The sequence below is a fragment of the Xyrauchen texanus genome, chromosome 9 (genome assembly GCF_025860055.1).
Source record: "Xyrauchen texanus isolate HMW12.3.18 chromosome 9, RBS_HiC_50CHRs, whole genome shotgun sequence".
Classification (NCBI taxonomy): Eukaryota; Metazoa; Chordata; class Actinopteri; order Cypriniformes; family Catostomidae; genus Xyrauchen; species Xyrauchen texanus.
In genome coordinates, this window is record NC_068284.1 from 17291064 (window position 1) to 17318675 (window position 27612).

Genomic DNA, 27612 nt, shown 5'->3' on the forward strand with positions numbered 1-27612 from the left:
TGTATATTTCCCCACAAACAATCAGTAAACACATGTTTAATTGTCAGATCTGTTCCACTGTGTATATAGTTTATTGGCCAAAAATGCTGCATAAGACATATGCATTAAGCTGATTTGATGGGATGAGTGCTATACAACTCAACATATTTATCTTCCTATGTCATTGGAAAAGGGTAAGACATTAATGTCTTCAGGGCCATTTACGGTAAAAAGCATGCCGCTATTACTGCCAAGGCATATTTATACACAACAAAACGGCAATACTGTTCAAAACTATGCAGCCTCTCTGATAAAACCTGGTTGCTATAGATAAAAAAAAATGTTTACAAGGTCATCTCGCTTGTGCCGCCAAAACAGCGCCAAACTGCAATTCTTCTCACCAAAATTGTACAGAGTGGTTATCTGAGTGACCATAGGCCATTTTCTGTTGAACTCTCTCATCAACAAGGCATTTCTGTCCATAGAACTGTGACTCACTGGAATTTTTTGGCACCATTCAGAGTAAATTCTAGAGACCGTTGTTGTGAAAAACCCAGAAGATCAGCAGTCCAGAAATACTCAAACCAGCCCATCTGGCACCAATAATCATGCCACGGTCTAAATCACTGGGATCACATTTTTCCCCATTCTGGTGGCTGATGTGAACATTAACTGAAGATCCTGACCCATATCTGCATGATTTTATGCATTTTACTGCTGAAACACAATTGGCTGATTAGAATGATTGCATGGAAGATTGTTGGTGCCAGATGGGCTGGTTTGAGTATTTCTGTAATTACTGATCTCCTGGGATTTTCACACACAACAGTCTCTATAATTTACTATAAAATATCCAGTGAGCAGCAGTTCTGCGGATGGAAACGCCTTGTTGATGAGAAAGGTCAACAGAGAGTGGCCAGACTGGTTTGAACTGACTGAAGACAACGGTAACTTAGATAACCGCTCTGTACAATTGTGATAAGAAGAATAGCATCTCAGAATGCTATTCTGAGATGCGTTTTGGTGTTGTTTTGGCGGCACGAGGGGGACCTACACAATATTAGGCAGGTGGTTTTAATGGTGTACCACCATTGCATTGGTTATCACCTGCCTGCTACCCCTGGCTGCTTCCCAACATTGCCCAACTTCCCAACAACAGCACTACAGGGAAGAAATAACATGCACTACTAACCTTGCCCACACTCCAAGTTCAAAGAAACTGATTGGTGGTGTGTCCTAATCTGACAAGCAGCAAATTACAAATCACTTTGAAGATTGCTCAGCACTGATTGCCATGACCCCTCACTCCTGACAACACATCTGACTTCTAGGACCATTTTATAATAGTAAAGGGACTAAAATATAGAAAAATAAACAAAAGAATTTTGTCTAAATGTGAGGAATGTGGAAATCACCACTTTCATCCACTGCATTGTTTTAATTTAATATATATGTATGTATATATATATATATATATAATTATAATTATATATAAAGTACACTTTAAAAACAATAACATTTCCCAGCTGAGATTTCTTTAAAAACCAGCTTAAACTGGTTTGCCAGATTTAGCTGGTCTGTTTGCTGGTTTTGGGCACTTGTTAGCTGGTCAAACTAGGAGCCCAGCTGACTGACCAACTAAACCAGCTGAGCACCACTTAAGCTGGCTCTTTTAACAGGTTGGCAATTTCAACTGGAAATAAAGTATGCCATGGAGACACCATGCATTTTTTATAAATGTCACAAAATACACTCTTTGACAAATTGAATGTCTTGATGAGGACATGAAATTGTATGAAGTGAATACGTGCCTCTCATCGATAAAGGAGATAAGACAACACAACATGTGTGACTATGAGTTGGACAAGATGAGTTTAGGACCATATTTGCAAATCATCTCAAAGCAGAAGGACCAGTTTTTCAGTCAGTACATTTTTAAGTACCTCTCTCCAGAGGTCACCTCCTCACTCAAACCTGCTTCTCTGAGATTCTTTGCAAACACAAAGACCTGCTTTTGTAAGCAAATGGAATTCAACATCACACCCACAAACATTCAGAATTCACCCAGTAAAATCAGCAACCACTCAGGAACATATGGCCTTGTCAGCATTTTCTCCCCTAGTGAGCCAGACGTACTTCTTGACTCATAAAATTGAGGTGAGTAGGTATGCTCTTACAGTCAGCAGTAACAAACAGGCCTTTGTTAATAGCAGTAGAGTTTTCCTCTTCTTCACTATCTTTTTATTTGTCTTTTCAAACTCCTTTTAGAGACTACCTGCATGGCAGGGGCCCCAGACATCTGAGATTCTCAACCATGCGACTGAAATAGGGAAATGTCGAGCACTTGCCTCGAGCAACCATTTTTTTGAAATCAGTGTTTCATTCAGAATTGTCAGAGTGGCTGAGTGAGCATTGGATCTCACCATCTTAATAACAGGGCCTCACCCTCACTTGCAGACAAACTCATTTTAGCATAAGTGGTGTGCAAATTCAACCATTTCAATATCATGGTACAACTGGAATGCAAAAGATACACTCTAGAGCAGGGCTACTCAACTTTTGAGAGCTGGATTCCTGTAGCCTTGAGGGCCGCACTTAATTTTTATAATAATTCTTATATACTGTTGTGACAGGGTGGAGGGCGGGGCCAGTTGTGATTCTACACACCCGGTCTCTTACCAGGCAAATCAAGCCTCCGAGAGGGATAAACGCCGGCTGCGGATGGTAGTGGAGGAGAGAGGGAGAATGTTTGCAGGCAGCTGACCGTCGTGTGTTTATGTTTGTGTCTTTTTGGTCCAGTTTACCATTAAACTATTATTTATATTGTCAAGCCGGTTCTCGCCTCCTCCTTTCCATTGAACTGCATTACAACTGTATATTTATGTGTATGTATATGTATGTGTATGTGTATGTATATGTATGTGTATATATATATATATATATATATATATATATGTATATATATATATATATATATATATATATATATATATATATACAAGCATGTCTGACGCGTGTGTACATTGTGAAATGGATTGCTGTGAACTGTATGCCAGTGATTGGCTTATATTCAATAATATGGTCGTAAACAATACATTGTATTGTAAATACAATAAAGCCACTTTTTATATTGTCTTATCAATGATGAACTCTTCTGCCACAAGAATGAAATGTATTTTAATTATCTGAATATTTTTTATTTATTTATATATATATATATATATATATATATATATATATATATATATATATATATAATTTTTAAATATTTAAATATAACTATGTATAATTATTTCATCATTATATAATGATTATATGAGTGCTTTCTCAGCATATATTTGTATATGCGATTAATCACAATTAATTAATCGAGACACCATGTAATTAATTTGATTAAATATTTTAAGTGATTGACAGCCCTAGATCTATAAGGTTTAATTGTATTTCTACTGCTCCAAACTTATTTCAAACTTATTTCTCTGTCAGCTCGTATGAATGTAACACATCATAAGAAAGTGTTTCACTGCTGTTCAAATGCACTTTGGATCACATCATTTATATGTATAAATGTTTTACATCTGAAAGGACTAAATATTAAATTAACTGTAGTGGAAAACTGTTACTTATATTTTGTATTTTAAATATGTAATCCCGTTACATCTATTCCGTTACTCCCCAACCCTGTATGTATGTATATATATATATATATATATATATATATATATATATATATATATATATATATATATATATATATATATAAATTATATTAATTATTTAATGTTCCTTTTATGTACACTGCCTGCCTGTCCAAAAACAAAATAAAAAGCTGTTTGAATTTAAATAAGCAGATCCTTTAGAGCCTGTGATTGTATCATTATTGCAGTGATTATGTTGAATGAAAAAAAAATCTTGAATGATCATTATTGGAGATCACTGAAACACTTGAAGTCACATCATAAAAAATGTATAGTAGAACTCACAGTTACAATGCGATGAGAACTTATAGGATTGAGACTAAACAGCTGTGTGGCCACAAGAAAGCGACTTGTTAGTGAGACTATCGGGGAAAAACTACTTCAATTAACCAGGGAGCATAACGATTGGAGTGTGGAGCAATGGAAAAAGGTCATGTGGTCTAATGAGTCCAGATTTACCATATTCCAAAGCGATGGGCACGTCAGGGTAAGAAAGGAAGCACATGAAGTGATGCACCCATCATGTACAAGCCTCTTGAGGCAGTGTTATGATCTGGGGATGCTTCAATTGGTCAGGGTTAAGCTCAGCAATGTTCTGTGGTAATAAAATGTGGTCACCTAACAACCTGAATGTACTGAATGACCAGGTTATCTCATCAATGGATTTTTTTCTTCCCTGAAAGAAAAATGTAAATTTATTCATCAGGCTCAAATTGTGAAAGAGTGGTTCAGGAAGCATGAGGAATCATTTTCACAAATGAATTGGCTACCACAGAGTCTTGACCTTAAACCCATTGGTAGTCTTTGGGATGTGCTGGAGAAGACTTTACAGAGTGGTTCGACTCTCCTGTCATCAATACAAGATCTCGGCCAAAAATGTATGCAACAATGGATGGAAATAAATGTTGTGACATTGCATAAGTTTGTCGAAACAATGCCACAACAAATGTGCACTGTAATCAAAGCTAAAGGGTTTCCAACAAAATATTAGAGTATGCTATTTTATATATATATATATATATATATATATATATATATATATATATATATATATATATATATATATATACACTCACCTAAAGGATTATTAGGAACACCTGTTCAATTTCTCATTAATGCAATTATCTAATCAACCAATCACATGACAGTTGCTTCAATGCATTTAGGGGTGTGGTCCTTGTCAAGACAATCTCCTGAACCCCAAACTGAATGTCAGAATGGGAAAGAAAGGTGATTTAAGCAATTTTGAGCGTGGCATGGTTGTTGGTGCCAGACGGGCCGGTCTGAGTATTTCACAAGCTGCTCAGTTACTGGGATTTTCACGCACAACCATTTCTAGGGTTTACAAAGAATGGTGTGAAAAGGGAAAAACAGCTAGTATGCGGCAGTCCTGTGGGTGAAAATGCCTTGTTGATGCTAGAGGTCAGAGGAGAATGGGCCGACTGATTCAAGCTGATAGAAGAGCAACTTTGCCTGAAATAACCACCTGTTACAACCGAGGTATGCAGCAAAGCATTTGTGAAGCCACAACACGCACAACCTTGAGGCGGATGGGCTACAACAGCAGAAGACCCCACCGGGTACCACTCATCTCCACTACAAATAGGAAAAAGAGGCTACAAATTGCAAGAGCTCACCAAAATTGGACAGTTGAAGACTGGAAAAATGTTGCCTGGTCTGATGAGTCTCGATTTCTGTTGAGACATTCAGATGGTAGAGTCAGAATTTGGCATAAACAGAATGAGAACATGGATCCATCATGTTACCACTGTGCAGGCTGGTGGTGGTGGTGGTGGTGGTGTAATGGTGTGGGGGATGTTTTCTTGGCACACTTTAGGCCCCTTAGTGCCAATTGGGCATCGTTTAAATATCACAGCCTACCTGGGCATTGTTTCTGACCACGTCCTTCCCTTTATGGCCACCATGTACCCATCCTCTGATGGCTACTTCCAGCAGGATAATGCACCATGTCACAAAGCTCGAATCATTTCAAATTGGTTTCTTGAACATGACAATGAGTTCACTGTACTAAAATGGCCCCCACAGTCACTACATCTCAACGCAATAGAGCATCTTTGGGATGTGGTGGAACGGGAGCTTCGAGCCCTGGATGTGCATCCCACAAATCTCCATCAACTGCAAGATGCTATCCTATCAATATGGGCCAACATTTCTAAAGAATGCTTGCAGCGCCTTGTTGAATCAATGCCACGTAGAATTAAGGCAGTTTTGAAGGCGAAAGGGGGTCAAACACAGTATTAGTATGGTGTTCCTAATAATCCTTTAGGTGAGTGTATATATATATAATTATTATTTTTTTGGCTAGGCAGTGTATTATATATAGCCTATAAATTATGGGTGTAACCTAATTGTAATTTTCTCCCGTTTTGGTTTTATTTTTTCAAAGAGCCACATTATACCACATTTATTGCAATATAGTAAACATATTTAATCAGTTCTGTTGTCACTGTCAAAGACAGACTCTCGCTGAGCCTGAATATCCAAACTTCCCTACTATATAGTATGCCAAAAACAGTATGCTAATGGAGCAGTATGTCTGACTCATCAGTATTCATAAAACAGTAAGCAAGAAATACTTGGACTACCTATTATTTTCAGCAAGATTCTGTAATGCGGATCGACTGGACACTTTACTATACCATAATGGCTCAGGAGCTGAGGAGACGTCACGTTCAAAATGCTGGATTAAAATAATGGTGGAGAACTACAAATCGAGGGGCTCTTCTCAACTTTAGATGGTATATATACCAAGAAAGTTGTGCTTAAATGGTGCTTGTTTAACCAAATCAGAGTAGATTATTTTTGCGATCGTTTTTATAACATCATATATTTGGGTCATGTGTCAATACCCACGTTTTCGGAAGAAGTTTGTCCAGAATCTATTCATAGCACTTTGCATGCATACCTAAAGAACATACTGTTTTACTGGCTGAGAAATGCGCCCTTCATCAGTACAGCACATACTCACATATACCAGAGATGCATTCGAAAACAAGTGAATACTCCAAAACTGCTCCAGTAAGAAGTCATTAAGATTTGTTCACCGTCTTTAGTGTTTTGTGGTGGAGTAACGCAGATCACTAATAAGCATTTGCGTGAAGCCGCACAATGCTATTATTGCAGGATAAACTATCATTTTTATCATGTTTCTATGAATGTGCACAAACCACCGTTGAGGTATTCAAATGGTTTGACACAGATTTGCGCTGTGATGAGTGACTCTCAAGTGAGATTGAGAGCGCACATGTTTGAGCGAGACCGCACATTCTGTTTCTATGAATGTGCACTGACTCACCGCCGCTCTCTTGTAACATCAGCTATGCAGATATTCTTTGTTGTTTATTAAATTTTTTTACAACCTTTTGCAGTTTTGCTCTCTCTCTAACTGTGCTGTGATTCAGCAATACAGAGAACTAGCGTAAATACTCATGAAAATGGATACCTCAAAATGTATACACATTTAGGCAATTAAAAAATATATTTTTGACGATGAAATCAAAAATATGGCTAGCTCGCGGGTCGTGTGTTGAGTAGCGCTGATCCGGAGACTAAGTTTTAGAATAAATCCACACCAAATGTGCTTGCCTCAATAAATTTAAGTCTAATTTGTTGTTTGATTCACCTCTTTAAAGAAATAGTTCACATAATAATGTCAATATTTACACACCCTCATGTTATCCTAAACCTATATGCTGTTATTTTTTCAGTGGAACAAAAAAGATTTAAAAAAAATCGCTATGTAGCACTTGCCATACCATGACAGTTCATAATGCCCTCCCCAAAACTTTGAGTCTATCTTATGTCAAGAATAAAAAAAAAAAATTGTGTTGCATTTGGTTACTACACGTGAGAATCAATGCCATTTAGGTGGTGACAAGCTATTGTATGGCTTTAGAAGACTTTGAATATAGCGCACAAGTCGTATGGGCTAATTTGCTAGGGTTTTTTATGCTGTTGTTTGGCAAGAACTCCTTAATGATTCCTCAAAAATGTCTATGCTGATGTTCAACTGAAAAAATTACAGAGTACGGGTTGGAAAAACATGAGGGTGGGTAAATGGTGAAAGAATTTTCATTTTTGGGTGAACTATTCCTTTAAAATCTTGATAAGTGAACAGACTCCAAGGTAAAACACTTTAGTAATACATATTTTTGTAGTAAAAATGTCCCCCTCATGATATAAACATCAAAGCACAGACAGGTAGAGTGCTGGAACAAAGGTTATGTATGCACTGAACAAGCAAGATGACAGCGGTGGTGATGAGACAGGTAATGGAGGAGACGTGTACAGAAACGCATTCCAGCTGTCTTACCTCGTATCGGTGAACCCCCTAAGTGAAGTAAATTAAATGCAAAAAAGATTGAAGAAGTGTTAGTAGAAGAGAGAGATAGACAAAGAGAGATAAGGAAAACAATAGGGAGGGAATCAAATGAAAGTAAGCTTAATTAAACAGAAAGTAATAAAGTTGAGCTAGACTAGCACTCTCCAAGGATTAGTTGAATATAGGCTGTCTGCTGCAAAAGATTTCACTTGGAGAGAATATCCGAGGGCAAATTTTCTTTGTGGTATATTGAGCGAGTTCAGGTGCCTGCCAAACTTGACACTTTAAGGAATATTTGCAGAGCTAAGGAGACAATGTGTATTTATTCAAAGTTATTTCAGTCACAGTATTGTACAGATGAGCACAGACTATGGCAGGTTAGGCGATAGGATTGAAGTGTGAGGGTAGCAGAAACAGCCAGCAACATTTCAGTGAATGAAAGTCAACATGAAATGGCATTGACAACTAAGACTTGATTATATCCATTGGGAATTGATTGGATTGCAAAACGTGACAATTTCATACCAGTATGGAGTTTGCTTTCTATTGAGGAAGTAATTTTTTTCCCTGGAATCTTCCCCAGGAATATTTGTTTGAGCCTCTACCTGCTGAGAACCAATATGGTGACTGGAAAGGTGACTGAAGATCAAGTTCACCCACTAGAGTATCAAATGTTAACATTAACTTTTTCTTTTTTAAATTATCGCTATTCGCAATTATTGCAGAATACTTTCTTATTTTAATGCTACTTGGCATTAAATTAGCGCATTAACTTTTGCCAAGATTTTAAAAAGACTGCATTCATATTTTATTTTTTTCTTATTTTATTTAATAGCTAAATAAAATGTATCCGTTTGGCTGTTGGTTAACGTTAACCAGCAACCCATGCAGCCTAGATTCATTAAAGGTGAAGCACATTATTCAATTTTGATGAAAGATGACAAAGACACACTTTTGTTCCCTTTGGAATAAAGTGCACTGATGAATCATTCACAATAAGATCAGGAACATTTAATTAGAAAATAAAGAGTCAATTTTGATTTCATGTTGACTTAAAAATAAGTCAGAATTTGCTTTAATATTTGGTGAAATGGTGCATTTTGTTCAATTATCTTTGCATATCTTAGCACTCTAAGACATTCCACAAAATGACAAAGACAAACGCCATATTTCAGGATTCAAAGTGGAAACAGAAATCATCCAAAAACTCATTTTCAAAAGTGTTGACTGTGTCTATATAAGCAAGTGAGCTTAGATGCTGATGGTAGAAACTAATGTGAAACTGAGCTGTTATATGGAGTTGCCCTCTAAATAAAGTGGATTTAGTGGAGAGGGATAAACTCTGAGTGAGTCAGGAGCCATTAATCCAGCCTGGGCAAAGTCCAGCTCATCCGTCTGATCCTGGGTCAGACCTGAGCTGTCAATCCATTAGGAGGGTCTACAATGTAAATATAGCAGCCAATTGTTCCATTCTGGCCTGTTCCCATATTTTTACAAGGGTGCTTACAATTTAAATACTTCATTGGTGCACATAACTGTATTTCAACATGAAATATCTTCTGATTGGCTATGATTATGTCGTACAGCAGATTTGCGTTCAGTGTGGACAGACAAATCGTTTTTTGTTGGAATCTTGTCACATTGTGACTGGTTAGGACACAGGTCTATACCTGCGACACAGTATTTTTAGTACATTAGAAAGCTGTCATGACATTACTTGATGCTAATACAACAGATTTAGCATTTTGTGAACTGTAGGAAAGAGGATGTGTTTTTTCCAACCTGAACGAAGTTGTTTGATTCGCCCGTTGCTGCTGTTGATGTCTACAGGCAAGAAGTCCTTGAACCAAGTGATCTCGGGATCAGGGTTTCCACTGGCAGCACAGAGCATTGTAGCGATTCTTGTGCGCTCCACCACTTTCAACTGAGGTCCCATGTCTATGGTGGGGAAGCCGTGAGGAATCTGGTTTTCTGAAATAAGAAAAACACAGGTCAAGTCAGGAGTAGAAGGCAAATAAGGGTAACGTCAGTAGTTTCAAGGAAATCTCTTTTTGCTATGAATACAGGGGTGTAGATGTGAGCCAGAAGTTATTGTCTTACAAAGTTAGTGCACTGAATCAGTTCACTAACCAGAAAAAGTCTTCCTGCGAATTAAAGAGATAAAAAGCATGGTGAGGCTAATCCACAAGCAGTTTGTTTCGTGTGCCATTACTTTAACATTTAACACCATATGGACTCAAAGCTTTAAGTTTTAAGCTTCAAGCTTTAAGTTTGTCCTAAATCTTTACTGGAGTTTACGTTAAGTAGAGATGGACCAAAAACCTAAAGAAAAAAATGTTATCTAGAAATTAATCCCAACATTAAAGGGTTTATTCACAAGTAATCCTCAGAAATTCTAATTGCTGTCATCTTTTCCAATATTTTCTGCAATTATTTAAACTCAAACAGCTTAAATGCACATACTCTATTAAAACTTTGTTATGTAGAGATTTCAGCAGTAGGTATGTTTCTATTTTGGTTTTGTAAACTTTAAAGGCTTTGCTTTATATTGTAATATTAATTCATTATACATAGTGATATTGGAATTCTGAATTACAAATGGCCCTCCTTCTTGCATTCATTGGCATATTGAATTGAGATTGGTCTTTTCTTTATCACATCTATTTAACCATATATAACCAAGTGTCACGACAACTGCAAGCATGCTCTAATTCAACATCTGTTTAAGAAGGAAAGATTAAAGCTCAAGTTTACCTAAATCTGTAACATTATTCCTTTGCTGCCTTGCAAGAACTGGTATTTGCCAAATAATACTTCATCCTTTATTGCTATGAATAATTGCAAAATGGTTAAAACCTTTTCCACTCTAATAACGACCATGACGCTTTTTACTATTTTTACATAAGGGAGTAACAGAGCATAATGTATAACTCTTAAGTAGTAAACACACATTTCATAATTATTACTAATTATATGAAAATTCACAATAATTAATGATAATTATATGGAAAGCTGAAAATAAAAGCCAGTGGGTGAGACTATAAACATACGGTTTCTAAACAAATGCAAACATAAACCGTGCCGTGGCTGTGGCACTTGTTAGAAATTCATTATTTTAGCTCAAGCATTCACACAAATGTTTGGATGAAAGCCCAGTATCCATAATATTCACACTTACCATATCCACAACATTACGCCAACATCACACTCTCTTTGATGCGACGGTAAGCGAAAGGGCAAGGCTGAATTAATCGGATTGACACTCCTCTGCATGTAACGTACATTTCACTGCTCCAGCACAGGTTAGCTCCTCTTATCAAGCAATGCAAAAGTTATTTCTGGACTACAGTCCACTGTGATTTATTTTTTCTTCCTATTGTAATGCATTCAAAATTGAATAATTGGTATATTGATCCTATATGCAACTCATCTAATAGAAACCAAATGAAATAGCTCTCACAAATGACCTGTGTTCCAGGACAATGTTAATCACAAGCATGTGTAACACAGTGGGCAAACCTCAAAAGGGTTATTTCACGAATCGCTAACTCTCTTCTGAAAACATTGAAAAGGGAAGCCCAGATTAATTTCTGACCCGTGTACATGGCCACTCTGAACATGAGGTTGTTCAAGTTACACCACATTAAGCAAAAAGCAACGTTTTTTTCATGTATGACCTTCAGAAACCACAGCAAGTTTATGGTATGCTGTCACGTATTGAGGTGTCCATTTCGGTCTTGAGAGGTCAAACTGCCTGTATGAGTGTTGGCAGTATCATTGTGCTGGGTCCTGCACGGTATCTGAATAAACAGTTGAATACTCTTTTATTTTTTCTTGAGAAAAAAAAATATATATATACACAAATACTCCCTATCAAGCATCACACACTCAGCATGCAAGAGAGGAAGAACTTCTAAGTGAAAACCAACAGTGCTGTTTCCTCAGTAGAGTGTGAAGACATGTTATATTTTAGGCTTTCCAATCAGGTGTGCAAAAATGTAGTTGAAAAATACATCAAGCCCCTGGCATTTCAGGTGATGAAGCGATGTCCAAACAACCTTTCATTAGTGCCATCTGGTGAACATTCCTTAGTGTCTCAGGGAGCAAAATAAGCAACAAACTATGTGCTATTATGAGCTGTCGCATAAAGAGGTGGTTCATATTTTGACTGTTAGCAATGTTTATAATTATGATTGAGCAAGGCGAGATTGAAAAAATTGTAATGGCATGTGAAGTTAAAAACAATTTGAGAACAGTAAGGATTTATTTAACGAAAGAGTGCACAACTGGTGGTTAGGCTTTCGCATTGCATAAATAAAAGCTCCATTCTCTGTCACTAAAAGCACCTTCATCACTTACACCTCTTTACTATGTATGAGGTTTTTAAAAAACAGAAAACTTAAAGCTAAAAATGTTTGTGTGTTTACTGTATATTATGTCGAACAATGTCTCCATTACCAAGATGAAAAGGTAAAAGGGGAAAAATCTACAATATTTCCCACTCTGTCCTGAGTCTCTGCCGGTTTCCACATTATGGATGTGGGCGCCACAGCAGATGGCGGTTTGAATTTAAAAAGCCTGCCAACGCTATTTTCATTGTATCCCTGAAGCAGTTATGACAAGGTACTTGGCTTCAATGGGGTGATACATTTGGTGGGTAATTGGGATGCCATCTTGTAAGGAGCAGAAGTAAACTTGACAGAATAAGAAGGCAGTGGGAGGAACAGCGAGAGGGCTTTGCAGAAATGTTCCACCAACCAGCCGATATCAATGTCTTAGGGCAGAGAAACTGAACTTTAATGACAGTGATGTCATAGTCTGAGGTTTCCTCTCTGTTTGAAGCAGAGTTTTATTTCACCTTCATTTGAGATGTTAGTAACCGGTTGACGACATGGTATATGAGAAGCAGGAATCCTAACAATTACAAACAAAGAGTACAGGCTCAAATATTTATGGAACGTCAACACCTAGTTTGTATTGAGTTACTTTGAAAATGCAAGTTGAGCCTACTGGCATTTCAAGTGACACAAAGATTTGGCAGCTCAACTATGATTTAGTTTCATGACTACTAAAAAAACCTCCAACCTCCACTGATTATGTTCTCCTCCCTGTGGGTTTTCACCAAGAATCACTACAGTAGGTGTGGACAACTTTCTCTAACCGTTCTGTTTATATTTTGGATATGTGGCAATATTGTTTATTTTTGATGAAGTATTACGTTTGAAATACCTTTTACATGACTTGCGTCATCATTCCCCAATTAATTATATGTAGTTAAAATAGCTGTTTGAACATGTTTACCATACGCTCTTGCATTACTGTGGTGTTAACAAACCTCAGTACTCAAGGGGGCAATAGAGTTACCTTCAAACTCTGTGCCATTAAACTGGAAGTGTTATTAGTCAAGTAATTAGCTATAAATATATTGATTTACTTGTTCAGCGAAAACTCACCATAGAAGCATACAGAATTCACACCAATGTCGCCTTTAGTCATTTGCAGTAATCCTGATAATGCAACGCATACTTGCAGTGTGTTTTGAATTGCGATCTGACACATTTTGGAACATAACGCACAAAATCAAGCTTACCTACCTAGAAACAATATGGAAGCTAGACTGATATGACATTCAAAGAAAAAAAAACATTCAACAAGTGCTTTTGTCTTTCTTTCTGCCATGCCTTTAAGTAATCCCCAGGACATCTTTCTGTCCTAAGCTCAAAAACATGTTGCCTCTTGTGTTTTCACTATGTTTACCGTTTATAGTGTACATTGCCTAGCAACTTCACTCTTCTGTGATGCTATCTGTATAGCTTTTTCAGTGGAAATCAGTGATGCATTAAAGCCCTTACGTGAGCCATGTAAACCAACTTTAAGTTTTCTCTTGCTCACATAAGATGTTTGTAGGTTCTTCCTGCTCATTTTGAGCTAATACCTTGTCATGACCTCTAACAACAGGTACCACAGTAACAATAGGAAATCTACTTTTGCCAACCAGAGACCCTGAAAGGGTATGAGACCTTACCAGATCAGGCCCTTGCAATCAGTTTCATCATCTCCTTGGCTGTGGAACAAGACCAGAAGCACCCAAGTTTTATTAATGCATGTGACCATAAAAGAGCCAACAGAGTAGCACAACACAAACCCATGGGGCAGTGGTGGCTCAGTGGTTGAGGCTCAGGGTTACTGACCAGAAGGTCAGGGGTTCAAGCCCCAGCACCACCAAGATGCCACTGCTGGGCTCTTGAGCAAGGCACTTAACTCCAGTTTGCTCCGGGGGGATTGTCCCTGTAATAAGTGCACTGCAAGTCGCTTTGGATAAAAGCGTCTGCCAAATGCATAAATGTAAATGTAAATGTAAATGTAAATCTATAATCAGTTCCATGGAAACAAAGAGGACACTGTTCTTGGCAAAGCGGTAAATTACATGCTCCAAGACTATCTACAGAACCTGAAATTTAGAAGTGATGAGTTCTGTGGAAAACCAATGAAATCCAAGTGAAACAATGGCAGAGAAATAAGTCCATTATTAAAAAAATAAAAAAATAAAATTGTAACTGTTAAAAAGATTGTTCTCCCCCCAAAAAAGGCAAATTCAGTCACCATTTTCTCACTCTTGTGCTGTTTCCTGTGGTGACTGATGCACTGCCTAACATCATCTTTCTGTTCATTGGAAGAAAAGAAGTTATAGATGTTTGGAACATGAGAGTGAGTAAATGACAAACTCTCTATTTTTTGGGGGTGAACTATCCCTTTAAGAGAATAACAATGGCATTTCAGGTAGGCAGGATAAAGTAGGACAGAACGGTGTTGTCCTATAGGCAGAGAAGGGGAACAGTGAACCCAGCTAAGGTGAAAACCTAGCACAGGCTCCCATTAATGTGGTTTAGATATGCTTAGGCATCAAGTGGAGAGGAATGTAACAAACACTGCAGTGGAGCTGACATGAGAAGTAATACGGGGCACCGTGGGAGGATAAAGAGCGAAAAGGAGGACAGTTGGGATACATGCCAACCTCCTGCCAGCTCCAATTATCAAGGAGAATAGAGCATGGCACGCAGGGTGATGGGTCTAATCAAACCCCTGCTGAAGAGACAAGTCTCTGTCCTCAGACCCCACTGTGAAACAGCCCGAGCGCTTTCCACGTTCACGTCAGGCATAGTTATTCTCACCCACAAACATGTTGCAGCAGAAGAGGATGCTTAAATGGTGATGAAGCACCATGGGGGACTCGCACAGAGAACAACCCATTCTTCTGAGATGGATCTTGCATCTTATTATCCATGTGCATGTTGAGAAGCATATGAAGGTTGTAGAAAAAAGTAAACTTTCAATATTTACATTCCCACACTTTTTGACCAATGAATTTCCAAAACCTTTTCCAGAGGTTTGCGATAAATGGATAAGGATTTTCATAAATTATTCACATTCAAAGAAAAGAACTTACTCAAAAGAACAGTTCACTCACAGATCAGATATCACAATGGCTTGCGAGCCATATCTGGGTTTTATGGTGAGTTCAAGTCATTTTAGAATAATCGTGTTTAAAAGTTGAATACTCATGAACACCACCACAAAGTCGTAATTAAGAGTGGGACACTCTGGATTTTCTTCAAAGACAGCTTTCCGAGTTTGGAGCATGTCAATTTCAGAATCATGGTGGAAGCAAAATGTTAATGTAATAATTCTGTTTTACTTGAGGATTTTGACAGTGCTGTTCAGTTTGTATGCATTTTTTTTACTGTTACGATAAAACTTGAAAAATATTCAATTGCAAAATGTTTGTTCTTTCTGACTAAAATTACTTGAACACACATAACGTCATATTCACGATTTCCAACCTCGTAAGTACGAACTTTCCGGGAGGACTTGAACGCACCATTCCTCAACTCAGGAAAAAAAAGCCAATTAGTTCAGAGCAGACCAAAGCTATACAAATTTATATTAATTTTCAAGGCGTGGAAAACACAATTTTAAAATTACTTGAAATTTCAGATTTTCAATAACTGTGGGACCTCTGCTACTTGTAAAATGTGTCCTACTAAATGTTTGTACTCCGTAAGGCAACTTCTGAACACAAACTGTTCTAACAGCATTTTAGAAATATATAAGACTGTACTAAGACTGTGAGCATTTCTTCAAAAGTCTCTGCAGTTTTTTCCAAAACAATTGTCCTTGTAATTTTCATATGAGTGTGTTTGAAAGTAATGAATGACAATAATTAAAGATGTCATCTCTATATGGAGGCAGCGGAAGGTTTTCTTTAATTATATATGACAACAGCACACCATCAATTTTCATAAATCTATTAATTTCAAGAAATCATTCAAAAACAAGATTTGCCCTCCTTTGAGAGAAAAAGATTTTCCCATTCTTCACCTTGCCAAAAATCTGTTTTATAGGCTTATCGCTGAATGCATGTACAGCATACAACATATTAAAAAGATAAAGTGTGAAATTTGACCCATTACTAGTGCAACCAAACAGATTTATAAAACTTCATATTTCCAAATAGGTTTCTCAAACACTGCTACCCACTCAGATAAACAACATAATGTTTTGAAAGTGTCATAGTTTTTACATTGTTCTGGAAACCAACCTCAGAATAGTTTACTTACAGTTGTCTCTATATATTAAGCTGACATTGGAGAAAGTATTTTAACAGTTGGTGTTGAGCTACATTACAGAATTATTGTGCTGCTCATATGCAAACGAACCTTAGAACGCTAGAGTCCAGCATGCACTGAAGCTCTGTTCAAAAATGTGCTGTCTGCTGTCTACATTTTAATCATCAATGATTTTGGTTTTAAATTAATAATATTTATAAATACATTTATCTCGCTTCATATGCCATTTTGCTTGTCCGAATCCATTCTGCCTTCTCAGTGAATGATACATACGATGCTGCCTTAGAATTAGGCCAAAAAAGTTTTCTATGTTGCTGTCTGCCTTTTGGAACAGCCTTAGCATTGAGAATGTACGATGCAATTATTTTATTTTTTTGTTCGTTTTTAATATTAACGAAAAAATTATGTAAAAATGCTACAGTAAAAAAAGATTCAGTGGTCAACGGTGGTTTTCACCTTATGATTGATAAAAAAATATATTTTATTTAGATAAACAAGATAAAACTGTACTATTATTTTTTATTTTACTGTACTACAATGTAAAACAATATTGTAAATACTGTAAAATTCTTAGGGGAAAAAAGTATGATTTATCTTGTAGTTAACAGTGAAAATGTACAGTGCATCTGGAAAGTATTCACTGCGCTTAAATTTTTCCACAGTTTGTTGTTACAGCCTTATTCCAAAATTGATAATATTCATTATTTTCCTCAAAATTCTACAAACAATATCCCATAATGACAACTTGAAAGAAGTTTGTTTCAAATCTTTGCAAATTTATTAAAAATAAAAATCACATGTACATAAGTATTCACAGCCTTTGCCATGACACTCAAAATTGAGCTCCGGTGCATCCTGTTTCCACTGGTCATCCTTGAGATGTTTCTACAACTTGATTGGAGTCCACCTGTGATCAATTCAATTGATTGACATGATTTGGAAAGGCACACACCTGTCTATATAAGGTCCCACAGTTAACAGTGCATGTCAGAGCACAAACCAAGCCATGAAGTCCAAGAAACTGTCTGCAGACCTCCGAGACAGGATTATATCGAGACACAGATCTGGGGAAGGATACAGAAAAATGTCTGCAGCATTGAAGGTCCCAATGAGCACAGTGGCCGCTATCATCCATAAATGGAAGTTTGGAACCACCAGGACTCTTCCTAGAGCTGGCTGCCCGGCCAAACTGAGCGATCGGGGGAGAAGGGCCTTAGTCAGTCTATATTAGTCTTAGTATATATTAACAATATATAATTTGATGATTAGGTATTGAACCAAAATACACAGCAAAGATACCAAATTGATATCCTGTAATGCCTGAAACATGGTCACTGGTTTTTATGTAGAATTTCTGGCAACCACAGCTGCCAAATTTCTATCTTTTTTCTGTAAATGTAACATATTATATATATATATATATATATATATATATATATATATATATATATATATATATATATATATATATACACATATATACATACATACATACATACACACAGCACACACGCAGCCAAAAGTTTGGAATAATATACAGTTTTTGCTCTTATGGAAAGAAATTGGTACTTTTATTCACAAAAGTGGCATTCAACTAATCATAATGTGAAGTCAGAACATTAATAATATGAAAATTACTATTATAACCTGAATAAATAAATACATAAATTACAGAAGTACTTAAAGAGTTCTCATCAAAAAAGCTGATCCCACAAAAGCTCAATGAGGTTAAGATCTATAACACTCTTTTCCAATGTCTGTGTTTCTTTGCCCACTCTAACCTTTTCTTTTTGTTTTTCTGTTTCAAAAGTGGCTTTTCCTTTGCAATTCTTCCCATAAGGCCTTTACCCCTCAGTCTTCTCTTTACTGTTGTACATGAAACTGGTGTTGAGTGGGTAGAATTCAATGAAGCTGTCAGCTGAGGACATGTGAGGCGTCTGTTTCTCAAACTAGAGACTCTGATGTACTTATCCTCTTGTTTAGTTGTGCATCTGGCCTTACACATCTCTTTCTGTCCTTGTTAGACCCAGTTGTCCTTTGTCTTTGAAGACTTTAGTGTACACCTTTGTATGAAATCTTTCGTTTTTTGTCAATTCAAGCATTGTATATCCTTCATTCTTCAAAACAATGATTGACTGAGTTTCTAGAGAAAGCTGTTTCTTTTTTTTTGCCATTTTTGACCTAATATTGACCTTAAGACATATTGCATACTGTGGAAACTCAAAAACAAACACAAAGACAATGTTAAGCTTCGTTAAACAAACCGAATCGCTTTCAACTGTGTTTGATATAATGGCAAGTGATTTTCTAGTATCAAATGGTCCTCGAATCTGATTGGACGAGAGATGTTCCATGAGTACTGATGGTCTGACACTATCAGCACTGAGACCCTTCACTGTGTGTGTGTGTGTGTGTGTCACTATGCTTGTGTTCATGCCATTCTAAACTAAAGTGTAAGAGCAGTGCAGATCTTTTAAGAGCTATGGTTTGTCTTTTTTTTATACATTACATATGTTAGCCAGCAGGTGGTGGCAAAAGATCATTTTTGCGTGTAATATGAGCCAGTTATGTGACGTGAAGTGAATCTGCATCAGCCGTTTACATGCAACAGCTCTTCGTGATCACTTATTGCACTTACTACACTACTAAAGCTAGAAAATAGCTTTAAATGGCTTTAAACGAACAATTCAGCATTACCGCTTATCACAGCTGAGACTCAACAGATTGATTAATTACACAATGGGTGCTGTTTAAAATGGCATTGGACACTGCACTACTATAGAGTGATCAACTATTGCACACCGACTCCTGCGAAATAGGGAGAAATACCCCTGCTTTGACACTATTTTTCCAATGAGAAATCTGACCATAAGAAAGCTGACAGAATTTCTGCTTGGGTGTGGCAACAGGTGATCGCACACGCTCCGTCTCTCTCTCTCCCTCACAAATTGCAAATTGTCGTGTAAGAAAGTATTTCCATGCACAAATGCGTTTTTATGGCCGTACTCAGTTTTACCTAATTCCTTTTAAAATGTACTTGTTCATTGAACTATTGTATAAAAGCAGTATCACACTTGCAATCGTGCTATATGGTCCAAAATCAGCACTGCAGTTATTCGGCCACAGGCCGAGTGCCGTAGGTAATCACAGCAATGCTGATGTAAGGACATATCGTAAATATGATTTTTTTTAATCAATTAATACATTTTTTAAACATGAAAAAGATATATATATTTTCTTTTTCCAGTGCACCTACAGCATGAGCTAAAAAGCTTTCTAGGTTGCCAAAACACTTGTGTTGTATGTAATGGTCAAATCTCCTGTTGTGTTCAATTTCATAGGAATTTAATGCTAGGAATCCATAAGGGCCAAACACCAAATAGAAACAGACACAGAAAAAAATCAATAGTTGCTCCTCACGTTTTAAATTGTATAATTGGCCATAGCTTTTTTTAGAGACCCACAACCTCACATACACAAAGTAAATAAAGCAGCATGTGTAAAGGTGAACTGCACCCTAGAAGCTGCAGAGTACCATCTGCAGCATATTTCAGCAGCACGCTGTTTATCTAAGTCGGTAGCAGGGAAAGAGGTTTAATGCATGCCATGACCTTTGAAATAATACACTTTTTCTTGTTGGGCAGAATATTCAACCTGACTTCCGAACCGACAGTCACTTAATCAATTCTGGGCAAGGCGTGTTGTTGGCCTCTCTCTCCATATAGGTCTGTCTCTCTGTCTCACCCTCCTTACTATGTGTCCTCCAGCTTCTTGTGTGTCAGTATGATCTACAGCTCTGCCACAGGCACATGGCTGTTATTTATGCTACAGCACACTGGTTTGTACATAAGAGCACATGTGTGACCTATTACCACAAGCAAAGGGTGATCGTTCCACTCAAGCACAACAGCCCGATTCACCTTGAGCCATGACAGCCATGTGGAAATCTGTTATGGAGCACCTTATTTGTATAAGGTAGAAAACACGGTGAGCAATTTGATTTTATGCTCTGTGACTAATTAAATAGTGTCAAATAAGCAAATAAACAAATAAAATCCCACCCATGTCCTATTCGTCCGCCTCACCGTGGCGGGGGGGTGAAACAGGAGTCTGTCGTCGATGAACAGCGGGAAGCAATTCCTGGCAGGTTCAACCATGCTGAGAAGATGACAGACACCTGGCTAAGGACGAGGGCACAGACCTAGTGGCCTTGCAAGCCGAGGTCTGAACCCAACTGCAACGACAACGACAAACAAGGGCCTCAGTACCCTGCACGCCCCTGTGCCCGTTCTACGGCGGCGGAGCGATCCGGCCAGGGACGAGAGGCTGCTAAGAATCTCAGATACCAGGCCGCCATCTGGAAACCGACCAAAGGACCGGACTACCAACACCATGGTGCTCGACATTGCTACCTTCAACGCCAGGACTGTGTCGAATGAGGCCAACCTGGCTGCCATCCTGGAAGGCTTGAACAGCATCCGCTGCGACGTGCTCGGGCTGTGCGAGACCAAGCGCCGAGAGCCGCTGCACGTGCGCCGCGACGACGGCAGGACAGTCATCTTGGGTGCCAGGGAAGAGACATGGCCTGTCGGTGGCATCAGCTTCATTGTATCCAAACGATGGTAGCCGATGATTGACCTGGTTGACGTGACCAACCCCAGAGTCGGCGTGCTCACCTTGCACCTACACAACAAAGCCACCATCCGGATCGTGCAGACATATGCACCAACAGCAGCGGCTGCGCCGAGCAAGATGAGGATGTGCTTGAGCAGTTCTATGAGGCAGCCACTACCCCCCGTGCCACCTACCTCATCCTGATGGGCGACTTCAACGCCAAGGTGGGCAAGGGGTTGGATGGCGAGCGCTTTGTCGGCCCGTTCGGCAGCGGCAACAGGAATGGACCGGGCGAGCGACTGGTTGCAATGGCCGAGACCAACCGGCTGTTTATTGGCAACAGTCTGTTCAAGAAGCGCCCCGGCCGCCGATGGACATGGATGTCTCCCAATGGAGAAACAACCAACGAGATCGACTACGTCCTCTGCAGCCACCGCCGCATCCTGCAGGACGTCGCTGTCATCGGCCGCAAGTTCTTTGACACGGGCAGCGACCATCGGCCGGTAAGGGCCAAGCTGGTCATCGATGGCAGGACCGAAAAGCGCGCACTGGCAGCCAGCAACCGGGCAAAGCAGCCGGCCACCACTGACCAAGTCGTCTTCCACACTCTGATCGACCACACCAACTGGGCCCAGCTTGAAGACGACATTGACCAGGACTACGACCACTTTATCGGCCTGCTCAAGTCAAGCCGCGATGCAGCTACAGTGCCGACCAACAGCCGGGCCAGCCGAATTTCGGACGCCACCAAGGCCCTGATGCAGAGGCGGCGGCAGATGCGCGCTGACGGACCCACACATGTCGAGTACGGCCTGCTGTGCAAGCAGATCCGGCAGCAGCTCAAGACCGACCTCGACCAGTATAGACAGAGGCGCCTGCTGGCGACAGCAGAGGACCGCAAGAGCCTGAAAAAGTGCAGGCGGGCGATGCAGCAGCAGCGCGGCCAGATACCAGCACTGAAGACGGTCAACGGGCGGACGACCAGGACTCGGTCCGGTATTGAGGCCGAGTGCAGGCGCTTCTACAGTGACCTGTTCGCCAGCAAGGTCCCCGTCCCCCCACCTAACCTTCAGCTCGACCAGCTGCTGCCCATCCTGCCAGTGCTGGAAAGCGAGGTCCAACATGCAGTCGAGCAGGCACAGGCGGACCAGGCGCCCGGCCTGGACGGCATTGAGATCGACCTGCTTAAAGCCGGCGGCCACTCACTTTGGACAGCCATGGCAGCCCGATTCAGCAGCTACATGGCACAATGCCAAATCCCCAAACAGTGGAAGACGGCCAAGACAGTACTGCTGTTCAAGAAGGGCGACCGCGAGCTGCTCAGCAACTACCGGCCGATCACACTGCTGTCGGCCGTGTATAAGATCTTCACCAAGGTGCTGCTTAACCGGTTGGCCAAGCAGCTGGACGAACAGCAGCCCGTCGAGCAGGCCGGATTTAGATCTGGCTTTAGCACCATGGACCATGTGCAGGTACTGAACCAGCTGCTCGAGCGGGCCAGGGAGTATAAGATGCCGCTGGTCATGGCCTTCGTCGACTACGAGAAGGCCTTCGACTTGATCGAGATCAACGCCGTGCTGCTCGCCCTCCAACAACAAGGCATCGGGGACGAGTATGTGGCCCTGCTGCAGGAGCTGAACAGCAACTGCGCCACTACCATCACCCTGTTCGAACGGCCGCTTAACATCGAGGTCAGCCGCGGGGTCAAGCTTTTCACCGCCTGCCTCGAGCAAATTTTCCGGCAGCTCAACTGGGACGAGGTCGGCATCAAGATCAACGGCCGCTGGCTCAATCACCTGCGCTTTGCCGACGACATCGTGCTGATAGGCTGCTCGGCAGTCGATGTACAGCAGCGGCTCGACCAGCTCAACCAGGCTGGCGCTCGGTGCGGCCTCAAAATCAATCTGGCCAAAACCAAGTGGATGCGCAACGACCAGGTGGCCGACACTACCCTTCATGTCGGCCAGCACCAGCTCCAGCAAGTCGATAGATACATCTACTTGGGCCAGGAGCTAACTACCGACCACAAGATTGGTCGAGAACTGGCACGACGACGCCGAGCCGCCTGGGTCAGCTTTGGCTCAATTGCCGAGACGGCCACCAACAGAGCCATCGACCCGGACATCAGGGCCGCCCTATTCAACAGCACCGTCCTGCCGGCCATGCTCTATGGGGCCGAGACCTGGGCAATGACGGCGGCCGACCAACAAAAGCTGGCCGTGACTGAACGCGCAATCGAGCGCCGCATGGTCGAGGTTAAAAGGATCGACCACGTCCGCAACGAGCAGCTGCGGGCCATGACCAGGGTGGCCGACGCGGTGGACCTGGCCAACAAGGCCAAGAAGCGCTGGGCTGAGCACCTGATGCGGCGGACGGATGAAAGATGGACATGCGAAGTCACCGTCTGGTTGCCGATCGACATCAAGCGGCACGATGGCGCGACTCGCTACGACAAGATCTGGGACACAATTGGATGGGACTCGCCCAGGACCGACAGACCTGGGCAGATCGTTGTGGTCTGCGCTGACCACCTTTGGCCGGCGAAGACAGACCGATTCTGGATTCTGGAGAAAACACGGTGAGCAATTTGATTTTATGCTCTGTGACTAATTAAATAGTGTCAAATAAGTAAATAAACAAATAAATGACTGAATACAAAAGCATAAATTTTTGAGCCCAGTGGATTCTGAATGCAGCTTCCAATAAAAACGATTTATATAATAATTTATGATAATTAAACATGACAAAATTAAGTAAGTCCAATCGAGTAACACCTTCCACAGATCATGAACAGACTTCTGTCATAAATTTCTGTTATCATCTACCCTCCCTCATGATGTTTAAAACACTATGTGTATGGCGTTTACCCCTTGTCATACATTAACATATATTTACATTTATGTTTTTCCCCCCACTTAATCATTTCTTATGTAGGGGTGGGTAAAAATATTGATTAACTGATGCATTACAATCTTCATTTAAATGATCTCGATATTGATTCTTTAACACCAAGATTGATTTTTTATTCTTTACGCAACACCTTACTACAATGAGATGAAATCACTTGCATTTGCAACCAAATTTTGAACTGTTCGACTGAAGTGTATATATTAGGGAACTGGCTGGTAAATGTTCCTTTGTGGACATGTATGGGGCAATCCTTTGAAGAAATATCAGAATATAATACGCTTCATTATAAAAGTTTAAATGTTACATTTGTGGGGTGTCTTTTATTAAGTAAATCTTTAAATATTACTAAAACTAAACTTTTGTCTATGTCTTTGATATGCTCAAAGATCAGAAGTTGGAAGCCTATAACTTTAAAACATGATTTAAAAACACTATTTTGTCCCTTTCTGCTTCCTGTAGTTCAACACAAATTGTGTACAATTGACAGTTTTATAGCCTATTATTGATTCATCAGGATTAAGCTAAATTAGAAGATGTTTTGCAAATAACACAAATCCTGACTTGTGACAAAGTTTGCAAATTCCTTGAGCACAACTCTTTGGAGGTTATACATCTAAATATTTTGTACTAACTGCATCTGGATGGACCACCTCAACATAGTTTCCAATATATCACCAAGACAGGCATTTGACCATTCAGATTACAACCACAATGGTAAGTCATGAGTATTATATTAGTGGTATATATATACTGGTATATTAGTCACATGAGTGCTGAAAAGCAGCCTCCAACAAGACAGACAGTATTCGGGTATTGAATTGACATGGTATTTGGTATTAGTGATACTGTAGAAAGACTGGTATCATTTAGTAATATACTGTATATGCAGTATATATTATTTAATATTTAAAAAATCATACATACTATGTATCGATTTGATACCGAATTACTGGCACTTTTGACAACACTACAAGATGATAAAAACATTGGGACTCTACTGACAACAGTTGGAGCATAAGCCCTGGTAGCCCACCCCTAGTGCCACCAATGCTACATCCTCCGCCTTTTATTGTTTGTTCTTCACCATTGAAGTAGTTGCATCTCAAACGAGTGTTGTTTAAATTAAAGATACAATTCTAATATTTTTGGCTAATCTGTGAATGCTTTTAGCTTCCAATAAGGAAATGCTTTCAGCTAGTAATAGAATGATAAAGCTATTTCAATTCCCAATTAGCTACTACTTTTACCTCACCTGCTCACAGGACTGGATTAATCCATTTGTTTAACACACTCTAAGCCTATGATCCCTTCACCCTGCAGCTACTCTGACCAGCCTGTTGGACATACGACTGCTCAAAGTCTGAACTGCTCCAATTACTCAGCTCAGTGAGCATGGCTTCCAGAGCCACAGGGTTGCTTATCCACAATTACCAGGGCAACATCAGTCAGTGAATGGCTTCTCTAGCATTTTTTGGGAGCACAACAGAGAATACTGCATCAGCTCTAGAAATCATTTCACAGATTTAAAGCCAGTGACATATGTCAGTAAAATCTATTGATGTCAGTTCCTTCCAACCTCAACTGGCTTGGAAGTAGCTCTCTATATGGACAAGGGTTGTAAACGTCACTTCTATAGAGAATCAACGAATGTCTACTATGAGATCTGACAGACACAAACATGTTCTGTCGGGATTAATTACAGATGTTAATCATAATTACAGAAAACACTTTTAATTTGGATTGTAAATAAAGTATTTCACTGCAACTCACACATAGAGGACACATTCGGTCCTTGTTTACATGTCAGGGGCCCGCTTTGTCTGCAAAATTAGTTGATTAAGCAATAAGGTATCAAAGACTGTGCTATACGGTGAATATAGTCACTGCTAAAGTGGTTTAGGTGTTGCAAAAGCCTTAACTGAAATCGAATCCTTTATTTGAATTAATTGTGTTTAACTTATTCAAGTGAAACTACAAAGCCCTTGAAAGTGCGGCAGAGATGCCGATACAGACTCCAGGTGAGTGATTCCACCCGGCCATCTTGCACAAGTACTTGGGAGAGGCTGCGCTTGACAGACGCAGTTTGTAACTGTCAAACACTCATGATCTACAGTGCTAGGCTTCAAGCCAGCAGATGGTGGGAGAAATTAAACTTGTGACACGGACCGTTGACTGGAGCCGAGAAAGCAGTTGGAGACCACAAATGTAGAGTAGAAGGGATTTGCGAGCGTTGCATGAGAGTGCTTCCCTGAGATGTGTATAGGCAAATTCTGACCTTCCATTGAAAGACCATGTTATTCATTCAGACAACAGACTTGCACTATCATTCAAGTCTGGATATTCAAAGATATTCAAAAGCGAGTTCTAATGAAAACATTGTAATGTGCAGTACCCAATGTGGGTGGTATTTATCCAGAGTGGCCTTTGCTTCTACTTGACTAGCTGGGAAATAAATTAGGACAAATTTTGCACAACGCAAATCTGCTGTCTGTCTTCCAGTCAAAGATTGTAATAAATGCCAAATGTAGTGTTCTCTAAATTGCTAATTCAGTGAGAAAATGTGAGTGATTGGTGGTTGTGCAAAACTTGCCATCATAATGATTTGATGAGTGACTGCCAGGGCCTTGTTTTGTGGTTGCTAAGGTGTTGTGAGTGGTTTTAGTGTGTTGTTACATGGTTGCTACGGTGTTTTGGGAAGTTGCTATGATACTCTGTTCACTTGATAAGGCTCAGACCAGACCCTCCTTTAATGCAAGTCAGAGCTATTTTTCAGAAGAAGTTCGATCACTTAGAAAATTAATAGCACACTTCTTCTCAACAAATCGCATAATCATTCATGTCCATAACAAAACGATATGGGATGAGTTGCATGGCAAAGTTTAATAATATGGGTTAGGGGTTTGTTCAAATCTCTAAAAGTAAAGGCTATGACATTCTTCGTTTCGTTTTTTCTCCTGCAATAATATTCTTTTGACTGGGAGCCCATATGGACACATTCAACGTATGCCCACTACAACAGTGCTGACTGTCCACATGTCTAGAAAAACGGGGCTACACGCGGACAGTCCATGTGTACTGTGCTATGCTAAAAATGTGTGGCATGTGGAAAAGTTTTAAGTATGAATAATAATAAAAGATGCCAAATTTGTCCACTGGCATTAAACAAAACATGATACAGACAAAATTCCTTTTTCAGGTATTTGCTGACATCTAGTGGAAACAGCCAAAACTGTCTGCTTGCTGCTAGGGTTTACAGGGCTTGAGTTATACACTTTCAAAAATGAATTTATATAAAAAAAAATCAAAAAGCTCTCTTTTTTAGGAGGGTTATTATTGTTCAGACAACATATATTTAATTTTTTTTAATTTTTAGCAGTGTTTTATGCAACTTCAAAGGGTTTCCTGTAAAATGACACCAAAACTGTGTCTTTAGGCCAAAGTA

The 27612-nt window shown here is 39.7% G+C and overlaps 1 protein-coding gene across 1 annotated transcript in view; it reads right to left on the reverse strand.

The window, feature by feature from the left end:
* The window catches only part of LOC127649257 (receptor-type tyrosine-protein phosphatase F-like), a 168050-nt gene that overhangs the window by 92672 nt on the left and 47766 nt on the right, over positions 1-27612 (reverse strand). Inside the window, 1 exon segment of the mRNA XM_052134281.1 lies at positions 9802-9990. Coding sequence (XP_051990241.1) covers positions 9802-9990 — 189 coding nt within the window.